The sequence below is a fragment of the Saccopteryx bilineata genome, chromosome 2, assembly GCF_036850765.1.
Source record: "Saccopteryx bilineata isolate mSacBil1 chromosome 2, mSacBil1_pri_phased_curated, whole genome shotgun sequence".
Lineage (NCBI taxonomy): Eukaryota > Metazoa > Chordata > Mammalia > Chiroptera > Emballonuridae > Saccopteryx > Saccopteryx bilineata.
This window is the reverse complement of record NC_089491.1, coordinates 268,596,462-268,619,328: the sequence shown is the minus strand read 5'-3', so window position 1 is coordinate 268,619,328 and position 22,867 is coordinate 268,596,462. Positions and strand designations below refer to the sequence as shown.

At 52.5% G+C, this 22,867-nt stretch overlaps 1 protein-coding gene across 1 annotated transcript; it reads left to right on the top strand.

Moving 5' to 3' along the window:
• Positions 1 to 2,487: 2,487 nt before the first annotated feature.
• PLBD2 (phospholipase B domain containing 2) lies at positions 2,488 to 21,789 on the top strand. The gene is made up of 12 exons (XM_066260504.1): positions 2,488 to 2,859; positions 8,647 to 8,740; positions 9,430 to 9,588; positions 10,861 to 10,961; positions 11,173 to 11,387; positions 15,197 to 15,294; positions 17,458 to 17,618; positions 18,240 to 18,335; positions 18,601 to 18,672; positions 19,759 to 19,911; positions 20,517 to 20,679; positions 20,907 to 21,789. The coding sequence occupies exons 1-12, from the start codon at positions 2,570 to 2,572 to the stop codon at positions 21,072 to 21,074; spliced, it is 1,770 nt and encodes a 589-aa protein (XP_066116601.1). The 5' UTR covers positions 2,488 to 2,569; the 3' UTR covers positions 21,075 to 21,789.
• The last annotated feature ends 1,078 nt before the right edge of the window (positions 21,790 to 22,867 follow it).

The following is a 22,867-nucleotide window of genomic DNA, read 5'->3' as shown; positions in this document are numbered from 1 at the left end:
TGGGGTCCTCCCAACTCTTCCCCTCAGCCTGCCCCTACCATCCCTCAGCAAATCTTTTTCCAAGAATGACAAGAACTGTTTGTCCCGAGTCTGACCGCTTTTCTTCTCCATGGCCACCCTGGTCTGAGTGCCCAGGTGGCTGCTAGACACTCTTCACTGTCTCCTTGCTTCTGCCCTCGTCATCACCACGGCTGCTGGAGGGCCCCTGTCACAGCACTAAGTCTGATCACATCCTATTCTGCTCAAAACTCCCCCATGGAGAAATGTTCTGCAAATCTCTGATCTCATGAAGAACTTGTATCCAGCATAACAACAAACAAACAAACAAACAAAAAACAACTTCTATAACTCAGTAATAAATAGGTAAAGGATCTGAACTGACATTTCTCTCAAGAGATACTACTTTGCACCAGGAAGATGGCCATAACTTAAAAAGACAGATAATGAGTATTGGTGAGGATGTGGAGTAAATGGAACTCGCGTTCAATAGTGGGGATGTAAAGTGATGCAATTGTTTTGCTCAACTTTGGCAGTTCCTCAGAATGCTAAATATAGAATTATCCTATGATATAATCATAGGTTAATTAGTGAGCTTGGGCTGCCATATGAAAATATAACAGACTGGGGGCCTTTGGAAGTCCAAGATAAAGGTGCCAATATTCTCAGCATGGCTTTTGGGGTTTTATTTAATGTGGCTTTTTTATATTATTATTATTCAGTGAGAAGAGGGGAGACAGAGAGATAGATTTCTGCATGCACCTAACCGGGATCCACCTAGCTAGCCCACTAGGAGGTGATGCTCTGCCCATCTGAGGCATTACTCCGTTGCTCAGCAATCAAGCTCTTCTTAGTGCCTGAGGTGGAGGTCATGAAACCATCCTTAGTGTCTGGGGCCAACTTGCTCCAATTGAGCCATGGCTGCAGGAGGGGAAGACAGAGAGAGAGAGAGAGAGAAAGAGAGAGAGAGAGAGAGAGAAGTGAGAGGGGGCAGGGTGGACCAGCAGATGGGCACTTCTCCTGTGTGTACTGGAAATCCAACCCAGGACAGCCACATGCCAGGCAAATGCTGTACCACTGAGCCAGCCCCCCAGGGCTAATGTGGCATTTCTAAATGCATTACTGCAATTATTTTTGGGCTCATATGGTCCCAGCAGGAGCTCCTCCAAGCCAGCTCCTGTCCTTTTTGACATGTGTCCATCCATCCCTCTTTTTTTTTTTTTTTACAGAGACAGAGAGGGATAGACAGGGACAGACAGACAGGAACGGAGAGAGATGAGAAGCATCAATCATCAGTTTTTCATTGTGACACAGTTGTTCATTGATTGCTTTCTCATATGTGCCTTGACCGCGGGCTTTCAGCAGAACGAGTAACCCCTGGCTCGAGCCAGCAACCTTGGGTCCAAGCTGGTGAGCTTTTTGCTCAAACCAGATGAGCCTGCGCTCAAGCTGGAGACCTCGGGGTCTCGAACCTCGGTCTTCCGCATCCCAGTCCAACGCTCTATCCACTGCGCCACCGCCTGGTCAGGCCATCCATCCCTCTTTAAGTATCTCCTTGTTTTGGGCACAAGATGTTAAAGAAAATTTTATGTAGTCAAATATATTCACTTTTTATTGCATCTGGATTTTGAGTCATGGTTGGAAAGACTTTTCCCACACACAAGTTATGGAGGAGTTGATCCATATTTTCTTCTAGAACTGTAGTTTCATTTTTTACATTTAGACTCTCATCATTTAAGAGTTTATTCTTGTGTATGGTGTGAGGAGTGGATCCCACATCAAAAGAAAAGAAAAATAGAGCATTTTGGGGACAGTTGGAAACATTTGAATAAAACCTTGTATTAGATACTAATAGAAAATGACTATTACAATGGTATACTATGGTTTATGTAGGATGATGTCTTTCTCTTATGAGATACTGTGCATCTGCTGCATTTAAAGTGAGTTGACACGTCACGATGCTTTCAATTAACTTTCAAATGGTTGAACAAAATGTTATAGACATGTAAAAAAATCACATATATAATAATATATGGGCCTGACCTGTGGTGGCGCAGTGGATAAAGCGTCAACCTGGAAACACTGAGGTTGCCGGTTCAAAACCCTGGCTTGCCTGGTCAAGGCACATATGGGAGTTGATGCTTCCTGCTCCTCCCCCTTCTCTCTCTCTCTCTCTCCCCCCTCCTCTCTAAAATGAATTTTTTAAAAATTAAAAAAAAATTTAATAATATATGAAATTACATATACTTATATAAAGAGGGATTGATTAAACCTGACAAGATATTAGCAATTGATGGCGGGCATAATGAGGAAATTCTTGCAACTCTGCTTGTAGTTTGAAATTTTAAAAGTAAAAAGTTGGGGATAGGTGTGCTCGACAGGGTTTTCATAGGCGAACTGAGGTGCTGGGCTCTTTAAGATGGGCCCCGCCCCTTTCGTCCCACTCCAAGCCCCACCCTCCAGGACGAGGTCGATTCAAGTCCCGTCCCTCTCCGCGGCCCTCTGTCTCTTTGCCCTGAGCGGCGGAGTGCAGTCACGTGAGCCGGGCTGCGGTGCCCGGCTCCGCGCGGCGATGGTGGCCCCAATGTACGGCTGCCCCGGTGGCCGCTTGGCCCCGGCGCTGACGCGAGCACCGGCGCTGGCCCTGGTGCTGGCCCTTCTGGTCGGCCTGTTCCTGAGCGGCTTGACGGGCGCGATCCCGACCCCGGGAGGGAGCTGGGGGCCAAACGGGCCAGTCCCTCCTGCCTCCCGCAGCCGCTCGGTGCTCCTGGACGCCGGGACGGGCCAGCTGCGGCTGGTGGATGGCCGCCAGCCTGACGCCGTGGCCTGGGCCAATCTCACCAACGCCATTCACGAGACCGGGTAAGGTTGACTCGACTCTGGCAGGAACCAGCCAGGTGTGGAGGCGTGGACGCCGGTTCTTGCTTGTCCCTAGGATCAGAACTCTTGCAGGTGACAGTGCCCTGTCTGCCTGGGGAGTCAGTTTCCCGCTCCTGAGGATGCAGCACCGCCACCTGGACCAGGTCCTAGTCGGGTGGGAGCTAACGCAGCATCCTTCAACTCATGGGGACCAGTCCCTTGCCTTTAGCCTGGGGTGACAGTACTTCTGTCCCCGCAGAGACCAGTTCCTTGTCATCAGGGCCACGGAGCCTCCATCCAGACCGGTCCGTGGCTGATGGGTAATACATTAACTCCCCCTTTTCCTTCCTTCACTTCCCCTCTGCTGGGTCTGAGGGGTGGTGAGCTCTTCCGGAGACTAACTTTCACTTTCTTGATCGTACCTTTTCCCCTGGGCGCCAGCCCCTTGCCTTCGTTCCAGAACCGGGGCAGCAGGATGGAGCCTGGGTTAAGGCCAGTCAGAAAGCAGAGTGTCCCTGAATTCCCAAAGACCCACAGTGTGTTGTTGCCAGAGCTCTGCTCCTCCCTTTCTTCTCTCCTGACCAGATACTTAGTGTGGAGCCAAGTACTCCATCCTTGGCCTACACGATCCCTAGCCTTCTCGCTGGGACTGCCATTCTGTTGTGTGACTCTCACTTAACTCCTCTGCCTGTCTGAGCTCCCATTTCTCCTTCTGTGGCCCAGATTTTGAGGATGTGCTCCGTCTGGGAGGTTGGGTGGTGCTCCTCCCAGGCCTTGTACCAGGGCATGGGCCCATTCATTCATTCAGTCACTCACCTGGTGTGCTTGGCCTTGGGGACACAGAGCTGAGCAGGTAAGAGGTCCCCATTCAGTGGGGGAGACAGAAGGGAAGCCTGAGTCAGTGGGAATGGGGAAAATCTGCTTCAAACATTGTCAGCAAGGCCGGGGCCCTGGATCCTAGCTGCTGGGGATCTTAGGGAATTCTACTCCCCATCCCATGCTGGGCTCACCCCAGCAATTAAACTTCATTGCCCCCTCCAGGAGGCATGGCCGCTGCTGCCCACATCTATTTTGCTGGCATGCATTAACTCCTGCAGGTGTTGGGGAGACACAAGATACCCTCATTCTTGTGCTCTGTGGCACTTGGGAGGGTATCAGATAAAGTGGAAATTTGGGGGAGGGATTGCTGTAGATAGAGGAGCTGGGCTGAGCTAATCTGGGAAGGCTCCCACGGAGAGGAGGCCACAGGGTTGGTTGGCATCTATAGAGGGAACCAGAGCTCTGTGGCTCCGTGACTCTAGAATCTGGTGACCCATTCTCTGCTGACTCACACACATTTTTGGCCCTGCTTACCAGAGCCAAGAGGGCAGGACAGATCTCTGCCCAGATGCCAGCCAGAGGAGGAAACACAGAAAAAAAGCCCAGCAGGAGGAGGGGGCTTTGACCCAGGAGGCCCCCACTGGGCTACCTTGCTCTCAGTTATGGAAAACAGAAGTGGAGAGAGGGCTTCCTTGGTTGTACTGAGTGGAAAGCTCTTCTAGGCCCAACTCCTCCGCTCTATGACCTTGGGCAAGTCACCTCTCTAAGCCTATTTCCTTACCTGAAGTTGTGGCTTAAAGAGAAATTCAATGGGATTACAGAAGGCACCTCTGTTTATTTGCTGAAGGAGGGGTGAGTAAAAGAAAGGAACAAATGTTCTCTGCCCCCATTTTACAGTTGGGGAAACTGAGGCCTGAAATGTGAGCCCAGGTCTCCTTCACCCTTCTTGCTCTCACTTTAACGTTCCAGCATCTTTTCTGTCCGATCTCTTATTCCCTCCTCTTAGACCAGCGGTTCTCAACCTGTGGGTCGCGACCCCGGCGGGAGTCGAACGACCAAAACACAGGGGTCCCTAAAGCCATCAGAAAATACATATTTTTTATACAATACACTTTTAAATAAAATATGTATTTCCAATGGCTTTAGGCGACCCCTGTGTTTTGGTCGTTCGACCCCCGCCGGGGTCGCGACCCACAGGTTGAGAACCGCTGTTTTAGACTCACATGCCCCTTTTTCTTCTGAGTCTGACAGCACTTGGGGCTATGATATAGGGAAAACCATATTGGATGTTCCATTTTATAATCAAGAAAACTGAGGCCCTCAAGGGTAAGATGAAAGAAAGACATCTGGGATGCTGGCCCCCGATCAGCAGAACCTCTGATCTGGGACTGTGGGTGACTGTCTCAGTTTTTGAAGGATGGAGATCAGGCACTTGACTCTTCTCCACCAGGAATGGGGATCACTCCTTTTTCTGGACCCCAGATTTTGCCACTGGTGATCCTGGAGTACATTTCATATCCTCTTTCCTCATACTCTCTTTTTCAGTTGTGCAGCATCTGACTTTGGACCGACACTCCTCACGTGGTGTGGAAACATTTAGGATTTGGTGTGTGGGGATCAGAGATGGCCCTGGAGGTGGAGCCTGCACCAGCCCGGCTCTGGCTTTGGTCCTGGAGTGGCCCAATCTTCCAGCCTTGCCTTTTCCTCCTCACCTGACCACCCCCCCCCACCACCACCTGTTGGACAGCAATCACCTTTCAGTTAGGGGAGGAAGTGAATATCAATAAGGGGGAATTAACCTATTGGGAAGGCAGAAAACAACCCAAATCCACCAACCAACACACAGAAACCCAGCCCAGTAAAATGGATCAGTACAACCCAGCTATTCCTCTGGAAAGTGACAAAAAATAAACATATGCCATCAAGAATGAGAAAGGAGTGACAGCCTACCTGGTGAGGCTATCTGGGTTCTGCTGCACACAGGAGCCAGGTGGCGACCCCCCGGCCCATCTGCATGAAAGGTCTGACTTTTTCCAACCATGGCTTCTTGATAAGACTCTGGAGTCACCTCAGAGGCCATCCCCATCCCTGACATGAAATCACAGTGTGAATAAAGATTGGCTTAACAGGTCCAGTGCTGCCAACTTTTCATTTTTGTCAAGCAGCCGCATTAAAAACAAAACAGAACACCGTTTATTGACCTCTGTCAATTCTATGTCGTAAGAGATCGGCTATTTTAAGAACCAAACAAGCAGATGGGACACGATTTCGGAATAAAGAGCGGTCTTTGGTGGGCACATTTAGCTCTAGAAACACACTTGTTGGCGGTTTTCTTTTGCCCTAGGACTGAGGTGGAGTTTCTCAAAGTTGTCCACCAGCACAGCTGCTGACATCCAAGCCTTCCCATTTTACAGATGGAGAGCTGAGGCCGGAAGGGCAAGGGCATAAGGCACGAGGCGGAATTTTAGGTTCCTATCAGAGATCTAGGACGTTGGCTCTAGGTGGCGGTGGGCAGCAGCCTCATCTCAGTGCTGCAGAAGGTGACAACCTTCCTGGGTCAGAAGAAATCTAATTAGGGCGGATAGAAGGGATCAGCCCCAGCAACTCGGGCACTGAATCTGGTAGCTGGGAGCCAAATCTCAGGAATGGGAACCTTCCTCCCTGGAGGCGTTCTGGAAAGACAGGCAGGAACCCATTTGTCTGGGTTTTTGGGAGGCTCAGGCAAAGTGAGTAAAAGCCATCTAAACTGAATCACCCCAGTGGCCCTATGGAATAAGGGAACAATCTCCTGAACAAGGGAAGTGACTAATGCCATGTTTGTGGTACTGCAGCCTGGCGGGGTACCAGCCAGGAAATTGTCACTTTCTACTCATCCCTCTTTCTGCCCAGCTTGCAGAAAACACCACACTGCACTTTTGAAAATGTCAGTAATTATCATAAAAGCAATGAGCCTTTCGTGGTAAAAATTCTAGCAGTTTAGAAAGGTGGGATGGGATGTAGGAGGTAAAACTCTCCTTACATTTTTTGCTTTTTTCTGAATATAACCGCTGTTAGCTCTTTCTTCCAGAATTTTTCGGTGGCAGTGAAAGAAAACCTCCTCAGGATGCTACTCCTTTTCTCATCACAGCAGTCACCCTGTTATGTCATGACCTGTTTACATGTCAGTCACACCACCCACACTGGCTTTCTGAAGGCCAGGACTGGGTGTCATTCATCCTGGTCTGCCTTCAGTGCCTGGCACCGGTAGGCACTCAGGGAGCCTTGCTCGCTGGAAGTATCAGATGTGGGAATTTTAATAGCTGTTCCCTTCCCAGACTCTGCACAGAGGCAGAGTTATTCCTGTCCTGGAGCTCTTTGGTGACATTTTAGCTAATTTCCATGAGACAGTCCTGGCCTCTTCAAGGTCACATTAGGGTCTTCCTGTTGCCCTCATAATCTTAATAGAAATTGCCTTAACAAATGTTTTTCTCCAAGTTGTAGAAGTCACTTAGATGAATAGTTTTGGCTTTTCAGGGCAAAGGATACAATCTAGACCCATCAGGAGAAGGTTGATAGATTTGGCTGCACAAAAATGAAAACCTCTCTATGGACAAACAAAAGCAACGATCAATTAAAATACAAACATATTTCCAATGTTAGTGACAAGCCAAGGGCCAATGTGTACAGAGAGAATTTCACCAACCAATAAGAAAAGATTCTTTAAAAACACAAGAGAGAAAAATGAGTAAAGGACACAAACCAAAGAACAATAAATGACCAACAAAAATAAGAAAATATATGTAACAACTAGTTAAGGGACCATAATTAAAACAACATGATTGAATTTTTCTACTATCATCTTAGCAAAGATGGAAATGATTGATAGGAATTATTTGTAGCAAGGAAGTGGGCAGTCAGGAGTTTGTACTTTGTAGAAAGGCAGTATATACCCTAGTGTGGTTCTGGGGCTGGCAGGTAGAAATACAGAATTCTGGGCCAATCCCAGACTTCGTGATCAAAATATGCTTTCTGACAAGGTCTTCCAGGGACCTGGACACACAGATGCACACTAGAGTGTGAGAAGTGCTACTTCATAGGAGGGGTGAGGACCAGCCTCCTAGAATCACATCCTATCTCTGCTCTTTGCCAGCTCCCTGACCTTTGGCAAGTGTATCAGCTAGGATTGAGCAATTGTGCTGTGTAACAAACCACCTCCCACACCCCATGGCTTAAAACAGCAACCATTTACCCTCGGGCCCACGGGGCAGCTGGAACAACTCTGCTTGTGTTGTAAGTGGGCTGGCCAGGGCGTGTTCTTTGTATGGCCATAGCAGAGGCACACGAGGACAGGTGTCCTCTTGAAGGCTAATGTTATAACTGGCACAGTCCCTTCTGCCCATATCCATGTTTCCAAATGACCAAAGCAAGTCATGTGGCAAATCAAGGGTGTGAGGAAGGATACTTGATTACTTGCAATAGGGACTTTAAGGTGACTTAGCAACGGGTGTGGATGTGGGCAGAGGGGACAGCAGTGCCTTCTACCACAGCAGTTATGTAACTGCTGCAATTCCTCCTGTTCAGGATGACAGACACAGTCACAGTGCCGACTTTGTAGGGTTATAGGGTTGTCGTGAGGATTCAAGAGTTAGGTAATAGATGAGTGACTAGAACAGTGCCTGGCACAGAGGAAGGCCTCAATAGCCATTAGCTGGTATTATGGTGGGATGGGAGTGAAGGTTAGTATAGCTTTGGGGGGCAGCTGCTTGTCAATATCCATTCAAACTAAAAGTAAATGTTCCCTGTAACCCAGCATTTTCTCTTTTAGGGATGTAGCTGGCCAGGTGCACAAAAACAGACAGATATTCACGTAAAAAGCAGTTCATCACTGTTGTTTTGGATGGTTTAACACTGGAAACGGCTGTATGCCGAGCTGAGGGCCGGCTCAGCACTCATCTCTGTGCTGACCAAGTGTCCCCTTGCCTCCCTCTCCAGGTGGGCCTTTCTGGAGCTGCACACGAATGGCCACTACAATGACAGCCTGCAGGCCTACGCAGCAGGCGTGGTGGAGGCCGCAGTGACCGAGGAGGTGAGGGCCAGGTGGAGAAACAGAAAATAATGTGGCATCAGCTCCTGGAGTCAGACACGCACACATGCCCTGCTCTCTAGAGGTGGCCCGATGATATGCATGCAGTGTTCAGAGCCCGAGGCCGGGACACCCAAAGGTCACCAGCGGGTGAATGGGTAACCAGAGACCAATGAAAGTGAATGAGTGACACGGGTGAATCTGAAATGCATGATGGTGAGGGGGAAAGAGCCCATCACAGAGGACAGCATGCAGTGTGACAACCTTTTATAAAGCCAACATTCCCCATTCTGACAGCCGGTGGAAGTTTTGGGCACCTCGACGTCCGGGGTGGTGGTCAAACTCTGGGCCAGGCCTGTGCTGCATTGATTGACCAATGAATTGCGTGTTTAGTTTGGGGGTCCCCAGACACAGAGGAGGCATAATCTAGGACATTGAATGCTAAAGACTGTCAGAGGGGGGAGATGTCCAGAGACGTCGGGCCCTGTTGCGGGCAAGAGCTGGGTGGGTGGGGAGGGCCTTCAAGGAAAGGAACCGGTGTGGGTAGAGGCACAGAGGTGGACTCCAGGGCGCCCAGCTCTTTGGAGACATGGATGGGGCTGAGGTCTCTCAGCCCAAGTGGGGCTCCTGTAGGGTCCTCGGAAGCAAGCAGCCCGACTGCTCTGCCCTTGCCCACCGCACCCACCCCATAGCTCATCTACATGCACTGGATGAACACGGTGGTGAATTACTGCGGCCCCTTCGAGTACGAAGTTGGTTACTGTGAGAAGCTCAAGCGCTTCCTGGAGGCCAACCTGGAGTGGATGCAGGAGGAGATGGAGCTGAACCAGGACTCTGCCTACTGGCACCAGGTGGGCGTGGCCTCTGTGCTCCGCGGGGCGGGGCGGCGGGTTGGGTCTGTTTCTGGGACTGTCACTGCTCTTACAGTGGGCCCTAGCCTGTCCCCCGCCCCTCGCAGCCAGCCCTTTGAGGTGTCTGTCGTTGTTTCCATCCCTCCTCGGCCACCTGGCGTTCGTCCATCAGTCCAGTCTCCACCTGTCTGTCCTCCTGCCCATCCACCCTAGCCTTCCTGTCTCTCCAGCACCTTCCACCCTCTGCTGTCGAAGGATCACTGAGGTTCATTGTCAGCATGCTGTTTTACTTGCATACCAGGGAGCTGGCTTGACTAAGAGATTACGTCAACAAATTGTCTTTTTTAAAAGAGAAAGGGAGAGAGACAACTAGAAAGCCCAGGGAGTTTGGGCCCAATGACTTTGTTTTCCTTTGCTTCAATGAGTGCTGATTAGCTGAGAGACCCAGGGGGGGAGGGGGGGGCTTGGCCTTTGGGCCACTGGCCAGGTCGTCAAAGAAGTCGTTTCTTTATGGATTCTCTAGAACACCTCAAGACTTTAACCATGAGACATACACACCATAGGCAGGGTCTGAAAAGTGGCTGTCGGTGTCTGTGAGCACCTCCACCTCACCTAGGCCAGGTGTCCACCTGTCGCTCGGTAGAGCTTCTCACTGACTACCCACCCACCTACTCATACCCTCACTAGAACAGGCTCTTTCTCCCTCCCATTTACCTACCCCCTGACTTACCCATTCATCCATCCATTCACCCATCTGTCTGCCCGCCCCTCAACCCATATATCCACATCCACACACCTTCCATCTTGCAGATGCTGGTTAAGTGCCTGGTGTACGCCCAGCCAGGCTCAGGCCCCATGGGGAAACAGTGATGATACTCCTTGGTTACATAACAATGACAGTGAGGATGGGGAGAAGTCAGCCACATGAAACAGGGGCCCTAAGGCAGCAGCACAGCCAGTAGCTAATCTCAGAACAGCCTGGGAGGCTTCCTGAAGGAGGTGGCTTTGCTCTGGGCTCTTAAGTGGATGTGATTTGGGAGTTGGCACAGGGCAGGGACATATAGTTAATTAATTCAAAGCAGGAGGGTGCTTGGCAGGAGGGGTAGGTGGTGGTTAAGGTGGTGTCAGGGCTGGCTGGAGCCTGGAGGGTATAGCTAGGCCTCTCCTGCTCTGTCTGGATGCCCAGGCCAGAGCCTTTCCATTGCAGAAGGCATGAGCCTGGGGGAGAGGCCTCACCCTCCCTCTCCCCCCTGCCCTCTGCCCCCTCCCCAGGTGCGGCTGACCCTCCTGCAGCTGAAAGGCCTAGAGGACAGCTATGAAGGCAGTGTGACCTTTCCAACTGGGAAGTTCACCATCAAACCCTTGGGGTTCCTGTAAGTGCCACCCCCAGAGTGGACAAGGCACCCAGAGGGCCACACACCTAGTCAGACAGACCTGGGTTCCAGCACCAGCTCTGCCACTCCATGGCTACCCAGTCTCAGAGCGACCGCCTAGCCCCCCAGAGGCTGTTCCCCCTCTGTGGAATGGGTCTGTAACCGCACGCAGAGCAGGCATGGTGACACTGTGTTGCCCTGGCCTCCGCAGCCTGCTGCAGATCTCTGGGGACCTGGAAGACTTAGAGCTGGCCCTGAACAAGACCAAGACCAAGCATACCTTGGGCTCTGGCTCCTGCTCTGCCCTCATCAAGCTGCTGCCCAACCACAGTGACCTCCTGGTCGCCCACAACACCTGGAACTCCTACCAGAACATGCTGCGCATTGTCAAGAAGTACCGGTTCCAGTTCCAGCAAGGTCCCCAAGGTGGGTGGATGTGGGTGTATCTATGTGTGAGCATGGATGGGGCAAGGGGGTAGGGGCAGGGTGGGGGGACTACTAGGACAGGTGGATCTTGGCCCTGGACATGCCGTGGTCACTGTAGGGCCATTCTAAGAGCTCATCATATTTTTTTTCTTAAGTGAGAAGCGGGGAGGCAGAGAGACAGACTCTCGCATGTGCCCCGACTGGGATCCACTCTGCAAGCCCCCTCTGGGGTGATGCTCTGCCCACGTGGAGTGGTTGCTCTGTTGCTTGGCAACTGAGCTATTTTAGCACCTAAGGCAAAGGCCATGGAACCATCCTTAGTACCCCGGGTCAGCTCGCTGTAATCAAGCCATGGCTGCAAGAAGGGAGGAGAAAGAGTAAGAGAAGGGAGAGGGGGAGGGGTGGATAAACAGATGGTCACTTTTCCTTTGTCCCAGGAATCACACCCGGACATCCACACACTGGGCTGACGCTCTACCACTGGCCAACCAGCCAGGGCCTCATCATATTTTTAACATGCTAATTTTCTCTTAGTTTTTATTTTTCAAGGTATATCTGTTAGCTAGTGCTACATAACAAACCACCCCCACATTTAAAACAACAAAACTTAAACAACCATTTGTTTTTGTCACACATCTATGAGTCAGCTGGGTGGTTTTATTGTCCTGGGCCAGACCTGGCTGATCTTGACTGGCTCAGGGATGCTTCTGGGGTCAGCCGGCACCAGCTGGCTGACCTAGCATGACCTCGTTCCTGGGTCTGGGGTTGGCTATCAGCCGGCGTGATGGGGCAGCTGAGCTTCATGGCGAGCTCAGCAGGCTGGCTCAGGCATGTTCGTGTGACATACGGGCAGGAAAGTGTGGCAGGCCTCACGAGGGCCTGTTAAACAACTGGCCTAGCATTCTTTTGCTCAAAGCAAGTCAGGTGACCAGCTCAGATTTGAGAAGTGGGGGAACAGCCCCCGCCATCTGATATAAGGAACTGTAGAGTCCCACAGCAGCGGGGTGGATGCAAGCACAGAAAGAATTACAGCCATTTTTGCAAACCACGGAATGATTGCACGAATGAACTCTTCCTGTCAAAGGCGAGAACTTGGCAGCTCAGGCCCAAGACCCCAGAGTGCCTCCCCCCACCCCTAGCCACAGGGTCAACCCCAGAGGTAGCCACTGCCAAATGTTTATAGTACCTCCCTCTTGGCAAAACTTAAAAACTTACTGTTGCCTGGAGGTGGCGAGAGGGTGGGAACATGCATACCCTCTTCAGTGCTAATGGCACTAGGAGTTGGCGCAGCCACTTTGAAGAGGAACCCAGCTGGCATCTGATAGAATTTGAAATCTGTCACTCCCATGATCCAGCAAGTCTATGGCTCAGATCTGTCTGTACAGAAACATGGTGATTTCTGTGCAGGGATGATTTAAATCTAAGTAAACCTCCAAATGCACATTTATACCAAAGAATGTGCACATCCAAAGGGTGTAGCTGGAATTTGTGCGTGGTGAACGCACACCTATGTGTAGCACCCAGGTTGGGAAACAGAACATTCCCAGACTCTGGAAGCTTTTCTGCTGTCCATTTCCAGGTGCTTCTGCCAGCCCAGCACAATCTCTGCCCTGCCTTCGGGCAGCACAGATTAGGTTAGCCTGGTTTGGTACGTTCTCTAAACGGACGCATAAGCATACAGACTGTGCTTGTCTGTATCTTTTGCTCAGCGTGACGTCTGCGAGTCATCTGCGTGGTTGTTTGTAGCTGTAGATTTGCCATTCTCATTGCAATCTACTCATTCTACATTTCAATATCTTTTTAAAAACCCACAAAAGTTATACACGTATGTAATAGGAAATTGGAGAATACAGCAAAACACACAGGCGCAATGAAAGTCACTCAAACTCCCCACAACCTGCAAGAGAAATGTTCATTTCTCTGAACATTTGGTTATTTTTTTTTCTAGACTTTTACAAAACGTACTTCCACCTCTATCATTTTTCTAAAACATGTTCATCACCCAAAAGGTCCCCAGTTAGTCATCACTCGCCGTTCTCCCCTCCCCCAGCCACTGGCAACCCCCAATCTGCTTTCTTTTCTGCAGGTTTGCCTATTCTGGACATTTCAGATCAATGGATCACACAATAGCAGTTTTCTTATGTCTGGCTTTCTTCACTCATGTTTTCAAGGCTTATCCACATTGTAGCATCTATCAGCGCTTCGTTCCTTTTTTTTTTATTTTTAAAGAACTTATTTATTGATATTAGGGAGGGAGAAAGAGAAAGAGAGAGAAGGAGCGAGATCATAGTCGCTTCACTTTAGTTGTTCATTGCTTGCTTGTCGTATGTGCCTTGACCGGGCAAACCTGGAGTTTCGAACCGATCACCTTAGTGTTCCAGGTCGATACTCTATTCACTGCGCCACCACAGACCAGACACGCTTCGCTCCTTTTTATGGCTGAATAATATTCCGTTGTGTGGATAGCCCACAGTTCGTTTATCCATTCATCTCTTGGTGGACATTGGGGTTGTTTTCACCTTTTGGCTCTCCCATAAACTTTTCATAATTAAAACAAATTACTTAAGTAATACATGTTCACGGTAGAAGGTTAGGGAATATAACAGAGCACAGATAAGGGATAAAAATCACATGTAATCCACTCTGCCCCCAACCCCCAAAAAACCACCATTAATGTTATTTTCCCTCCCAGTTTCAGCTATTGAGTTACAACTTTGCCTTTTTGGTTTTATTTATTCATTAGTTGTACAGAAATGGCTTCTTCAGCTTCTCTACTCCAGGTGCTCCTGCCCCGACCCAGAAGCCCTGGTACTGGAGGTCCATCCCCTGACAAGTGCTGGTCTGGTTATATGATGCCTTTGATTGTAGGCCTACTGTGCACCCAGCTGTTGTGCTAGGGGCTCTTTACCTCTGCAAGCTTGTAAATTAAATCCTTACAACAGCCCTGTGTGGGTGAGGGGTGATTATTCCCAGATAAAGGAACTGAGGCTCAGAAAGGCTTCATGACGTGCTGTGGGCCAAACAATTAATAAGGGACTGAGCTGGGGTTCTTCCCAGGTCTGCTCCCTCTAAAGCCCACACTCCTGTATGACTCAGCTCTGACTTCCAGGTGTTTAGCCAAAAGAGATGAAGTCAGGATCCCAAATTGATAGCTGCGCTCCCCTGTTCATTGCTGCGCTATCCACAATAGCTGAGATATGGAAACAGCCTAAGTGGTCACTAATGGTGCATGAGTAAAGAACATATCTCTCACCTGACCAGGCGGTGGCGCAGTGGATAGAGCATAGGACTGGGATGTGGAGGACCCAGGTTCGAGACCCCGAGGTCGCCAGCTTGAGCGCAGGTTCATCTGGTTTGAGCAAAGCTCACCAGCTTGGACCCAAGGTCTCTGGCTCGAGCAAGGGGTCACTTGGTCTGCTGTAGCCCCACAGTCAAGGCACATATGAGAAAGCAATCAATGAACAACTAAGGTGTTGCAACAAAAAACTGATGATTGATGCTTCTCATCTCTCTCCGTTCCTGTCTGTCCCTATCTATCGCTCTCTCTGACTCTGTCTCTGTAAAAAAAAAGAACATCTCTCTCTCTCTCTCTCTCTCTCTCTCTCTCTCACACACACACACACACACACACACACACTCTCTCCAAATGCCTGGCTTGCTGAATAGCAGAAAGAAAGGTGGGGGGCATCCTCCAGGGCCTGCTATCCCCCACCTGGAGACTCCCAAGTCTCAATAGATGGGGGTGCAGGGCCCCCAACTGGGCTTGTCTGACTGTAACACCCCTCCCCCCGCATGCTCTCCCCCTACAGAGGGCTCGCCCATGGCCCCTGGCAACAATTTGGTCTTCTCATCCTACCCCGGTGCCATCTTCTCCTGTGATGATTTCTACATCCTGGGCAGCGGGCTGGTAAGTCTCCCTCCCGGTGACCCTTCTCCCCGGAGCTGCTCCACAGCCAGCAGCTCTGGGTGGGCAGGTGAATGCGGCCCCCACCCCACTGCCATCCCAGGGCCGAGCTCTGTTCTCCTATGACAGTCCTTAGACCACTGGTCCAAATGTTCAATTACAGTTGACGTATAATGGTATATTAGCTTCAGGTGTACAACATAGTAATTAGACATTTATATAACTTACAGAGCGATCAACCAATAAATCTAGTATCTGTCTGACACCCACATAGGATGGGGCGTATTAAATGCAGATGCCCAGGCCCCATCTGGGCCTGTGGAACCTGCAGCCAGCCTAAGACTCTGCATCGTAACACAGCTGCTCAGAAACTGCTGGTCTTGGGGCCCTCATGCAATATCTTTGACCTCAGTCACCCTGTTTTGTTCTTAAGGGTTTAAGAACACGCAAGACCTTGCTCTGATACACCTTAGCTTCTCTTTGGCTTTCCCACAAGACCCCTCTACTTTGGTCAGGTGTTCTGAATAAATGTGGTGTACAATGCGTTGTTTTTATTGGTTTTCCTGGCTGGGGTCCAGACTCACTTAGAAGTCTGTCCTGGGCACCCCTTGGCCAGGCAAGCGAGCCCTGCGATCGCCCAGGCAACACTGCAGAGGAGAAAAACACGGCTGTACAGGAACCCTCCAGTGGCAGACGCCAATTCCCCGGGGGGCGGGGAGGGCGAGAGAGGGGCGCTTTTCTATTAGCTTTTGAGGAGAACATGGGATTTAGTCCCCTTAAGTTGAAAGAAACATGAAAGGGCCAGGCAGCGGGTGAGGGGACCCCCTTGCTGAAGCCCTGGGTGGGGACAGTGGGGAAGAACAGTCAAAATGGTTGACTCTGGTCACCTGGCAGGTGTCCTGGTGGGAGATTTACCTTCCATCTGGGTCCTTTACCGGTTTTATGCCACTGACCCCTTTGGCTGTCTGGGGAGCTGTAAACCCCATCCCCCAGATAATGTTTTTAAGTGTGTAAACCAAGATATATAGGATTAGGAAGGAAACCTATTCTATGGAAATGTGTTCATCAAAGTATTATCTAAGTCAGCTTGAAATCTGTGTGCTGTGTTATGAGCACATCAAATAACAAGATGCAGTAGCAGGTGCTACCTACCCTCACTGAGAAGTAACAAGGAGAGGAAATGATATTTTGAGATATATGTAACCCTGTCACACGGTGGGAAAACGTGAGATTTCTGTTGGTGACAGTGTCAGGTACTGCTGATACCTCCGTGGTGGGTCACTATGTTAACAATGGAGGAGATTGCTGAATTTCAGTTTGACGTTAGTGGAAATAAAGATGTCATGTTTTTCCCACCCAAGTCTGTGGACTCCCTGAGAACTGCCCTGCCATAGAGAGAGGAAACTGACCCCTCCCCGCCCCCCCCCCCAGGCTTCTGGGAGCCAAGCTGGTCTCTATCCTGGCCACGGCTTTGGATGCTAAGAGCAACGGGGTGGAGGGAGAGGAAGCGCTGTTCCTGCCTGGGCACCGCTGCTGAGCCTTGGTTTGCAAGTTCCTCTTTTAAATCACCTCATGACGACTGTATTGTCTAGCTGTTTTCCAGCTTTGTATGAACAAGGGAGATGGTGCTCGTATCCTGCCCCAGGGGAACAAGCACTGACTTAGGAGCTGGAAGTTTGGGGATCGAATCTTGGCTCATCCACTTATCAGCCATGACTGTTGGCAAGTCTCCTAGCTTCCTCAGTCCTCAGTTTACCTCGCAACCAGAGGGGCATTAACAGCTGGGCTGTGAGTTCGTGGATAGGGTGGTTGTCTGCCAGGCTAACAGCCTCGAGTCGCCCAACTCTCCCTGCGACACTGCAGGGAAGGGGTAGAAACGGGCTGTTCTCTCTCGGGGGAAGGGTTGACCAACTTGGTGGGAGAAATAGGGCTGTAGGAATGGCACCCTGGGCTCGTCCCCAGGGCACAGCTGGAGGCATGGGCCCGAGCCCCCCTCCGCACTCATCCGGGAAAACATGAGGCGCGGGCACCTGCACCAGAGCAGGAGGTTTGGAAACTGTCAGTCAACCTATGAACGAGGACTGGCACAGCACTGCCCCTTGGTGGCAGCATGCCCCCCTTGTCAGTCAGGCGACCCTTCATGAACACCCATTGGCTCTCCCACAGGTGACGCTGGAGACCACCATTGGCAACAGGAACCCGGCCCTGTGGAAGTATGTGCAGCCCAGGGGCTGCGTGATGGAGTGGGTTCGCAACCTTGTGGCCAACCGCCTGGCCCCGGACGGGGGCACCTGGGCGCAGATCTTCGAGAAGTTCAACAGTGGCACGTGAGTGGGCCTCTGGCACTGTGGCCTCCCCACACAAGAAGTGTGCCAACTTCCCCCCGAATACTCAGACCCTGGGGCACCTAATGTGCCACCAGAACTAATACCCCTCACCCTCTGCAGAGCCCTTCTCGTTCTCGTTAGAGTCCCTCCCTTGTTTTACACATGGGGAAACTGAGGCTCGGCGGGGAAGCGCTTGCCCTTCTCTCGCAGGCTTCCCCACCCAGGGGGAGGGCTTCAGGGGAAGGATAGGAAGGGGGTTTGGAACTTGAGAGTTCTGGGGACAGAGGAGAGAGCCATCCGAGGAGGTGGACATGGGTGGGTGAGGGCTCTGTGAACCAGACATGCTGGAGCTGCCTAGTGCAGGTCTCAGAACGTCAGGCAGAACTGCCCTTTGCTCCAGCAGCACTAGGGAGCCATAGAGTCCTCTGGAGCAGGCAAACGGCATGTTGAGAGAAGAGTGAGCACACTCGGTCAGGCTGCAGTATCAGAGCGACAGTCAGATGCAGACACCCCCAGACCACCCCTGCCACAGGACTCCTGTCTTTGTGGAGCGCTGGGGCAGGGGGAGGCTGGGGCACTGGCCCCAGGGTCCATTCAGTCCTCTGTCCTTGGGCACGGCAGATACAACAACCAGTGGATGATCGTGGACTACAATGCGTTCATCCCCGGCGGGCCCAGCCCAGGAAGCAGGGTGCTCACCGTCCTGGAACAGATCCCGTGAGTATCCTGGGGATGGGGCCAGGGCGCTCCTGCCAAGGGAACTGCCTTGGTGAAGGCCTGGAGGCTTGCTGGACCTTGCGTGCCTGGGGAGGGACAATCCAAGGAAGGCGAGGTTGGAGGAGAATGCAGCCCTGACTGGGGCTGAAGATTCAGGCAATAACCTACCTCCAGGCAGTGAGGAGCCATCGAGGGTCCTTGAGCAGGACAGGGTCCACATGAGCCCCTTCTCTCACCACTCCTGCCCCATCTTTCTTGGTCCCAGGGGCATGGTGGTGGTGGCTGACAAGACCTCGGAACTCTACCAGAAGACCTACTGGGCCAGCTACAACATACCGTAAGTGTTCCTCCCTCCTCCTCCCCCTCCCCCATCCAGTACCAGCCCTACCACCTGTTCAGCTCTCCATGCTGATACAAGGCCCTTCCAAGTGGTTCTTTTTTTTTTTTTTTTTTTTTTTTTTCATTTTTCTGAAGCTGGAAACAGGGAGAGACAGCCAGACAGACTCCCGCATGCGCCCGACCGGGATCCACCCGGCACGCCCACCAGGGGCGATGCTCTGCCCACCAGGGGGTGATGCTCTGCCCATCCTGGGCTTCGCCATGTTGCGACCAGAGCCACTCTAGCGCCTGGGGCAGAGGCCACAGAGCCATCCCCAGCGCCCGGGCCATCTTTGCTCCAACGGAGCCTTGGCTGCGGGAGGGGAAGAGAGAGACAGAGAGGGAAAGCGCGGCGGAGGGGTGGAGAAGCAAATGGGCTCTTCTCCTGTGTGCCCTGGCCGGAATCGAACCCGGGTCCTCCGCACGCTAGGCCGACGCTCTACCGCTGAGCCAACCGGCCAGGGCCCCAAGTGGTTCTTTAAACCCACAGAGCCAAGAAATCCACCCCACCTCCTTCTATGGCCAGGAAAGCCTTATCAGTTTTGGGGTACAGTTGTGGGGCTTAGGTCAGCATTCTTATGACCTCCGGTCGGCCGGGTGATTGGGGTGGCTCATCCCAGGTGTAGACTGCTGCCATGGCTCCTCCCCACTCGCCCCTGGGCCGCTGCTCCATCCCCTCTTGACGCTCACTGCGCTTTACCTGGGTTATGTCATTTCATCCATACAACGTGCTAGCCACGGCTCCTGTTCCCATCTCACAGATGATGAAACTGAGGCCTTGAGAGAGAGTGCCTAATTTTCCCAAGGTTCCATAGCTGGTCAGTGATGAAGCCAGGATTTGAATTTATGTCTCTTGGATACCCAAAGCCCAAGCTTGGCCATCCCACCAAGCCACCCCCCAGCTCAAACCAAAGACAGTATTGTAGCTGCCATGACTGTCCCAGTTGTTAGTGCTAATGTTCTGGCGTGACCTCCTCTCCGCCTCCCTAGTCACAGCCAGGTGAGGTCAGTGAGGGTCAAGAGTGACCGCCCTCATCCCCGGCAGGTCCTTTGAGAGTGTGTTCAACGCCAGTGGGCTGCAGGCTCTGGTGGCCCAGTATGGGGACTGGTTCTCCTACGACAAGAGCCCCCGGGCCCAGATCTTCCAGCGGAACCAGTCGCTGGTGCGCGACGTGGACTCCATGATCCAGCTCATGAGGTGCGTGGGAGACAGTGGGCCTGGAGTCACATGGAGCGCTCTGTGCTCTTGCTTGTCACTCATTTCAACCTCACAACAGGCCGGGGGTAGGGGGACGGCAGGGTGAAAGTGTGTAACCGCCAGTCCAGCGTGCCATGGCCCTGCTCAGCGTGAGTCCTGCTGCCCTCCTCCTGTTACGGGGGGAGGGGGGACACTGAACTGCTGCTGGGTGACCATCAGTGCTGGCACTGTGCTTGGAACTGGAGGTGCTCTCCTCAGGGGCCCCCTGTCCCGTGGAGATGTGGAACCCCATCAAGCACGCGCTCTGATGGGGATGTGTGACTAGGACTATCTGTGTCCCCAGAAATGCTATAAGGGGACAAGTTGGGGGCTCTAACCTGACTTGGGATGGAATGCAGTCATCCCCAGAGGACGGGATGCTTGAGCAGAGGTCTGGATGAGGGTGGGATAACATGATAAAGGGGGTGAGGGACCCCAGCTGTGAGGGGGTGTGGGTGCATTGAGAGCAGGTAGCTGTGTTAGGGGGCTGCTGCCCCGAGGAGTTTTGGCCCCTCCTTAACCTCCGCTTCCTGTATGACTGATGGTCCTTTCCTTCCCACATCCAGGTACAATGATTTCCTGCACGACCCCCTGTCACTGTGCAAAGCCTGCAACCCACAGCCCAATGGGGAGAACGCCATCTCGGCCCGCTCCGACCTCAACCCGGCCAATGGCTCCTACCCTTTCCAGGCTCTGCAGCAGCGCTCCCATGGGGGCATTGATGTCAAGGTGCCACGTGCCTCAGGCCCGGGGATGTGGGTGGGCTTGGTCACCCTCAAGGCCAGCGAGAGGACAGGGTGAAGACTGGGGTCAACGCCGATGGCAGGGCAGGAGTCAGGGACAGAACTGGCTGTGGTTGGGGTCCAAGTGAGGGTGGGTGCCAGGCCCCCTGGGTTGGGGCAGCTTGGAGCCCAGCCTGGGCTGACACCAGTGATCTGTTCTGCCCCGGTCCCCAGGTGACCAGCATGGCACTAGCCAAGGCCTTGCGCCTTGTGGCAGCCAGTGGCCCAACGTGGGACCAGGTTCCCCCTTTCCAGTGGAGCACCTCGCCCTTCAGTGACCTGCTGCACATGGGCCAGCCCGACCTCTGGAAGTTCTCGCCCGTAGAGGTCTGGTGGGACTGAGGCACCTCCTCTGCCCTGCTGACCCCAGCAGGGCCACACTTCCGGCCATTTTCATGACCTCCTGCTTGTCCCTTCTGTGGCCTTTGCCCCCTACTGTGCCCAGAGCTGGGATCAGGGGGTGGGCACAGACCTAACTAATGGGGCCCAGAACTGACTGCCTCTCCCCTGAGGGGGGTGAGTGCCGTCTCTGTCCCCCTCTGCCTCTGCGTCTGTGTCTCTTTCTGTTTTTCTCTATGTTCTCCCTGCTTCTTTCTCCCCCCTGCGCTGGGGCCTGTCCTCATGCTGCCCCTCCCAAGGGATCAGGTTCTGGGGCCCCCTGTGGGGCAAGAGGGGCTGTTCCAGGCCTGTGGCCTGTGGCTCTGGAGCTGGAGCTTGTGGGGGTTCAGCCCCCGAGAACTGGGTGTTACTTGTGGTTGGCGTTGCTCCTCAGCCCCAGCTCCTCTGCTTCTTTGGGGAGGAGCCTGTGTCCCCTCTGGGCAGCTTCCTCAAGGACAGGAACTTGAACACAAACAAAAACCAAAGTTTCTGGTGACGTGTGGCTGGAGGAGCCGAGTGCCCTCTCTCCAGGGGCAGGCAGGCGTGTTGGCCACCATGCTCCAGCCTCATGCCCTGCCCCCAAGCTGGGCACGTCCCTGGCCTCAGGGCAGTGCCCACAGCTCTCCTGCTGCAGGTACCTAACCGCTGGCTGTGACATCATTAAAAGAGAGAGGCCGTGGTCCTGTATGGTACTTTTTGGGGATGTGGGGAAGGCTGGGTCTGTGCCTTTTCTCCTCTCAGGATTGGGATCTGCACTATCTTCTCATGCATCTTCCTGTCCATCCCTCTGTCTGTCCATTTATCTATTTATTTGCCAACCCCCCCTCCCCCCCCACCACATCATCCAGCCAGCCAGCCAGCCAGCCACCTGATGTTTATTGAGCACCTACTTTGTTCTGGGTCCTGTTCTGGGACCCTGTTAACCACAGGACTGTCCCAACTCCTACTGTAGGGTACTGGTCAACACAAAACAGAGTCCCACCCTGTCTGTTCATACCCGAAAACCTACACTGGAGAAAAGACTCGCCCAATCCTATGTGCTTGATGAGAAGAAAGCATACAGTGCTGGAGCCAGAGACCTGGGTTCAAATCCTGTCTCCATCTCTTGCTAGCAATGGGACCTAACCTCTCTGAGCCTTGGTTTAGCTCATCTGTAAAATGGGGTGATGATGCGAACAACCCAGCAAAGGCAGGATCCAGCTTTACAGAAACTCCCAGAAAGGCAGCTCCTCTTGGCACCTGTGCCCTGGGAGTTTCCCACAATCCTCAGCTTGAAAATGGTGGCTGCTGGCTCATCTGTGGCTTCTGCCCTTCCCTGACAGACAGGGGCCTGGCCAGCTGGTTGGCCCCGAGTCCACAGCGTCTTGGCTTCTCTTCTAGTGGGCAGAAGTGTCTGCCTTGCCTAGTGAAGGGTTTTGTGCCTGAGCCAAGCGGGACAGTGGACGCTGGAAGCAGTCCTAGTCTGAGCAGGTTTCCCTGGACTGGGTACCATTTTAGCCTTACTCTATTTCCGGGAATGTTTCTGGAGCCGCAGGGCCAATATACCTTGTTCCTGCTGGCCCTGCTTTGATGTCCTGTCCCCTGGAGATTTCAAGTACATGTAGAAATCAGTAGGTAGGCCTGTTGGCAGTGTGGCTGGGTGGGTTTTCCACCCCCCTTGAAATCTCACAGCCTCTGCTCTTGGTTGGGCTGGGTGGGGGGCTCTGCAAGCCTGGGCTCATCTGTGTGCTTTCCTGAGAGCTTAGTGCTCTCAAACT

Bases quoted from the DNA above. Each gene is read 5' to 3' on its own strand.
- PLBD2 (XM_066260504.1), top strand. From the start codon at position 2,570: ATGGTGGCCCCAATGTACGGCTGCCCCGGTGGCCGCTTGGCCCCGGCG. The intron at 2,860-8,646 runs GTAAGGTTGACT...CTCCCTCTCCAG, and splicing joins AACGCCATTCACGAGACCGG to GTGGGCCTTTCTGGAGCTGC. The intron at 17,619-18,239 runs GTGAGTGGGCCT...TGGGCACGGCAG, and splicing joins GAGAAGTTCAACAGTGGCAC to ATACAACAACCAGTGGATGA.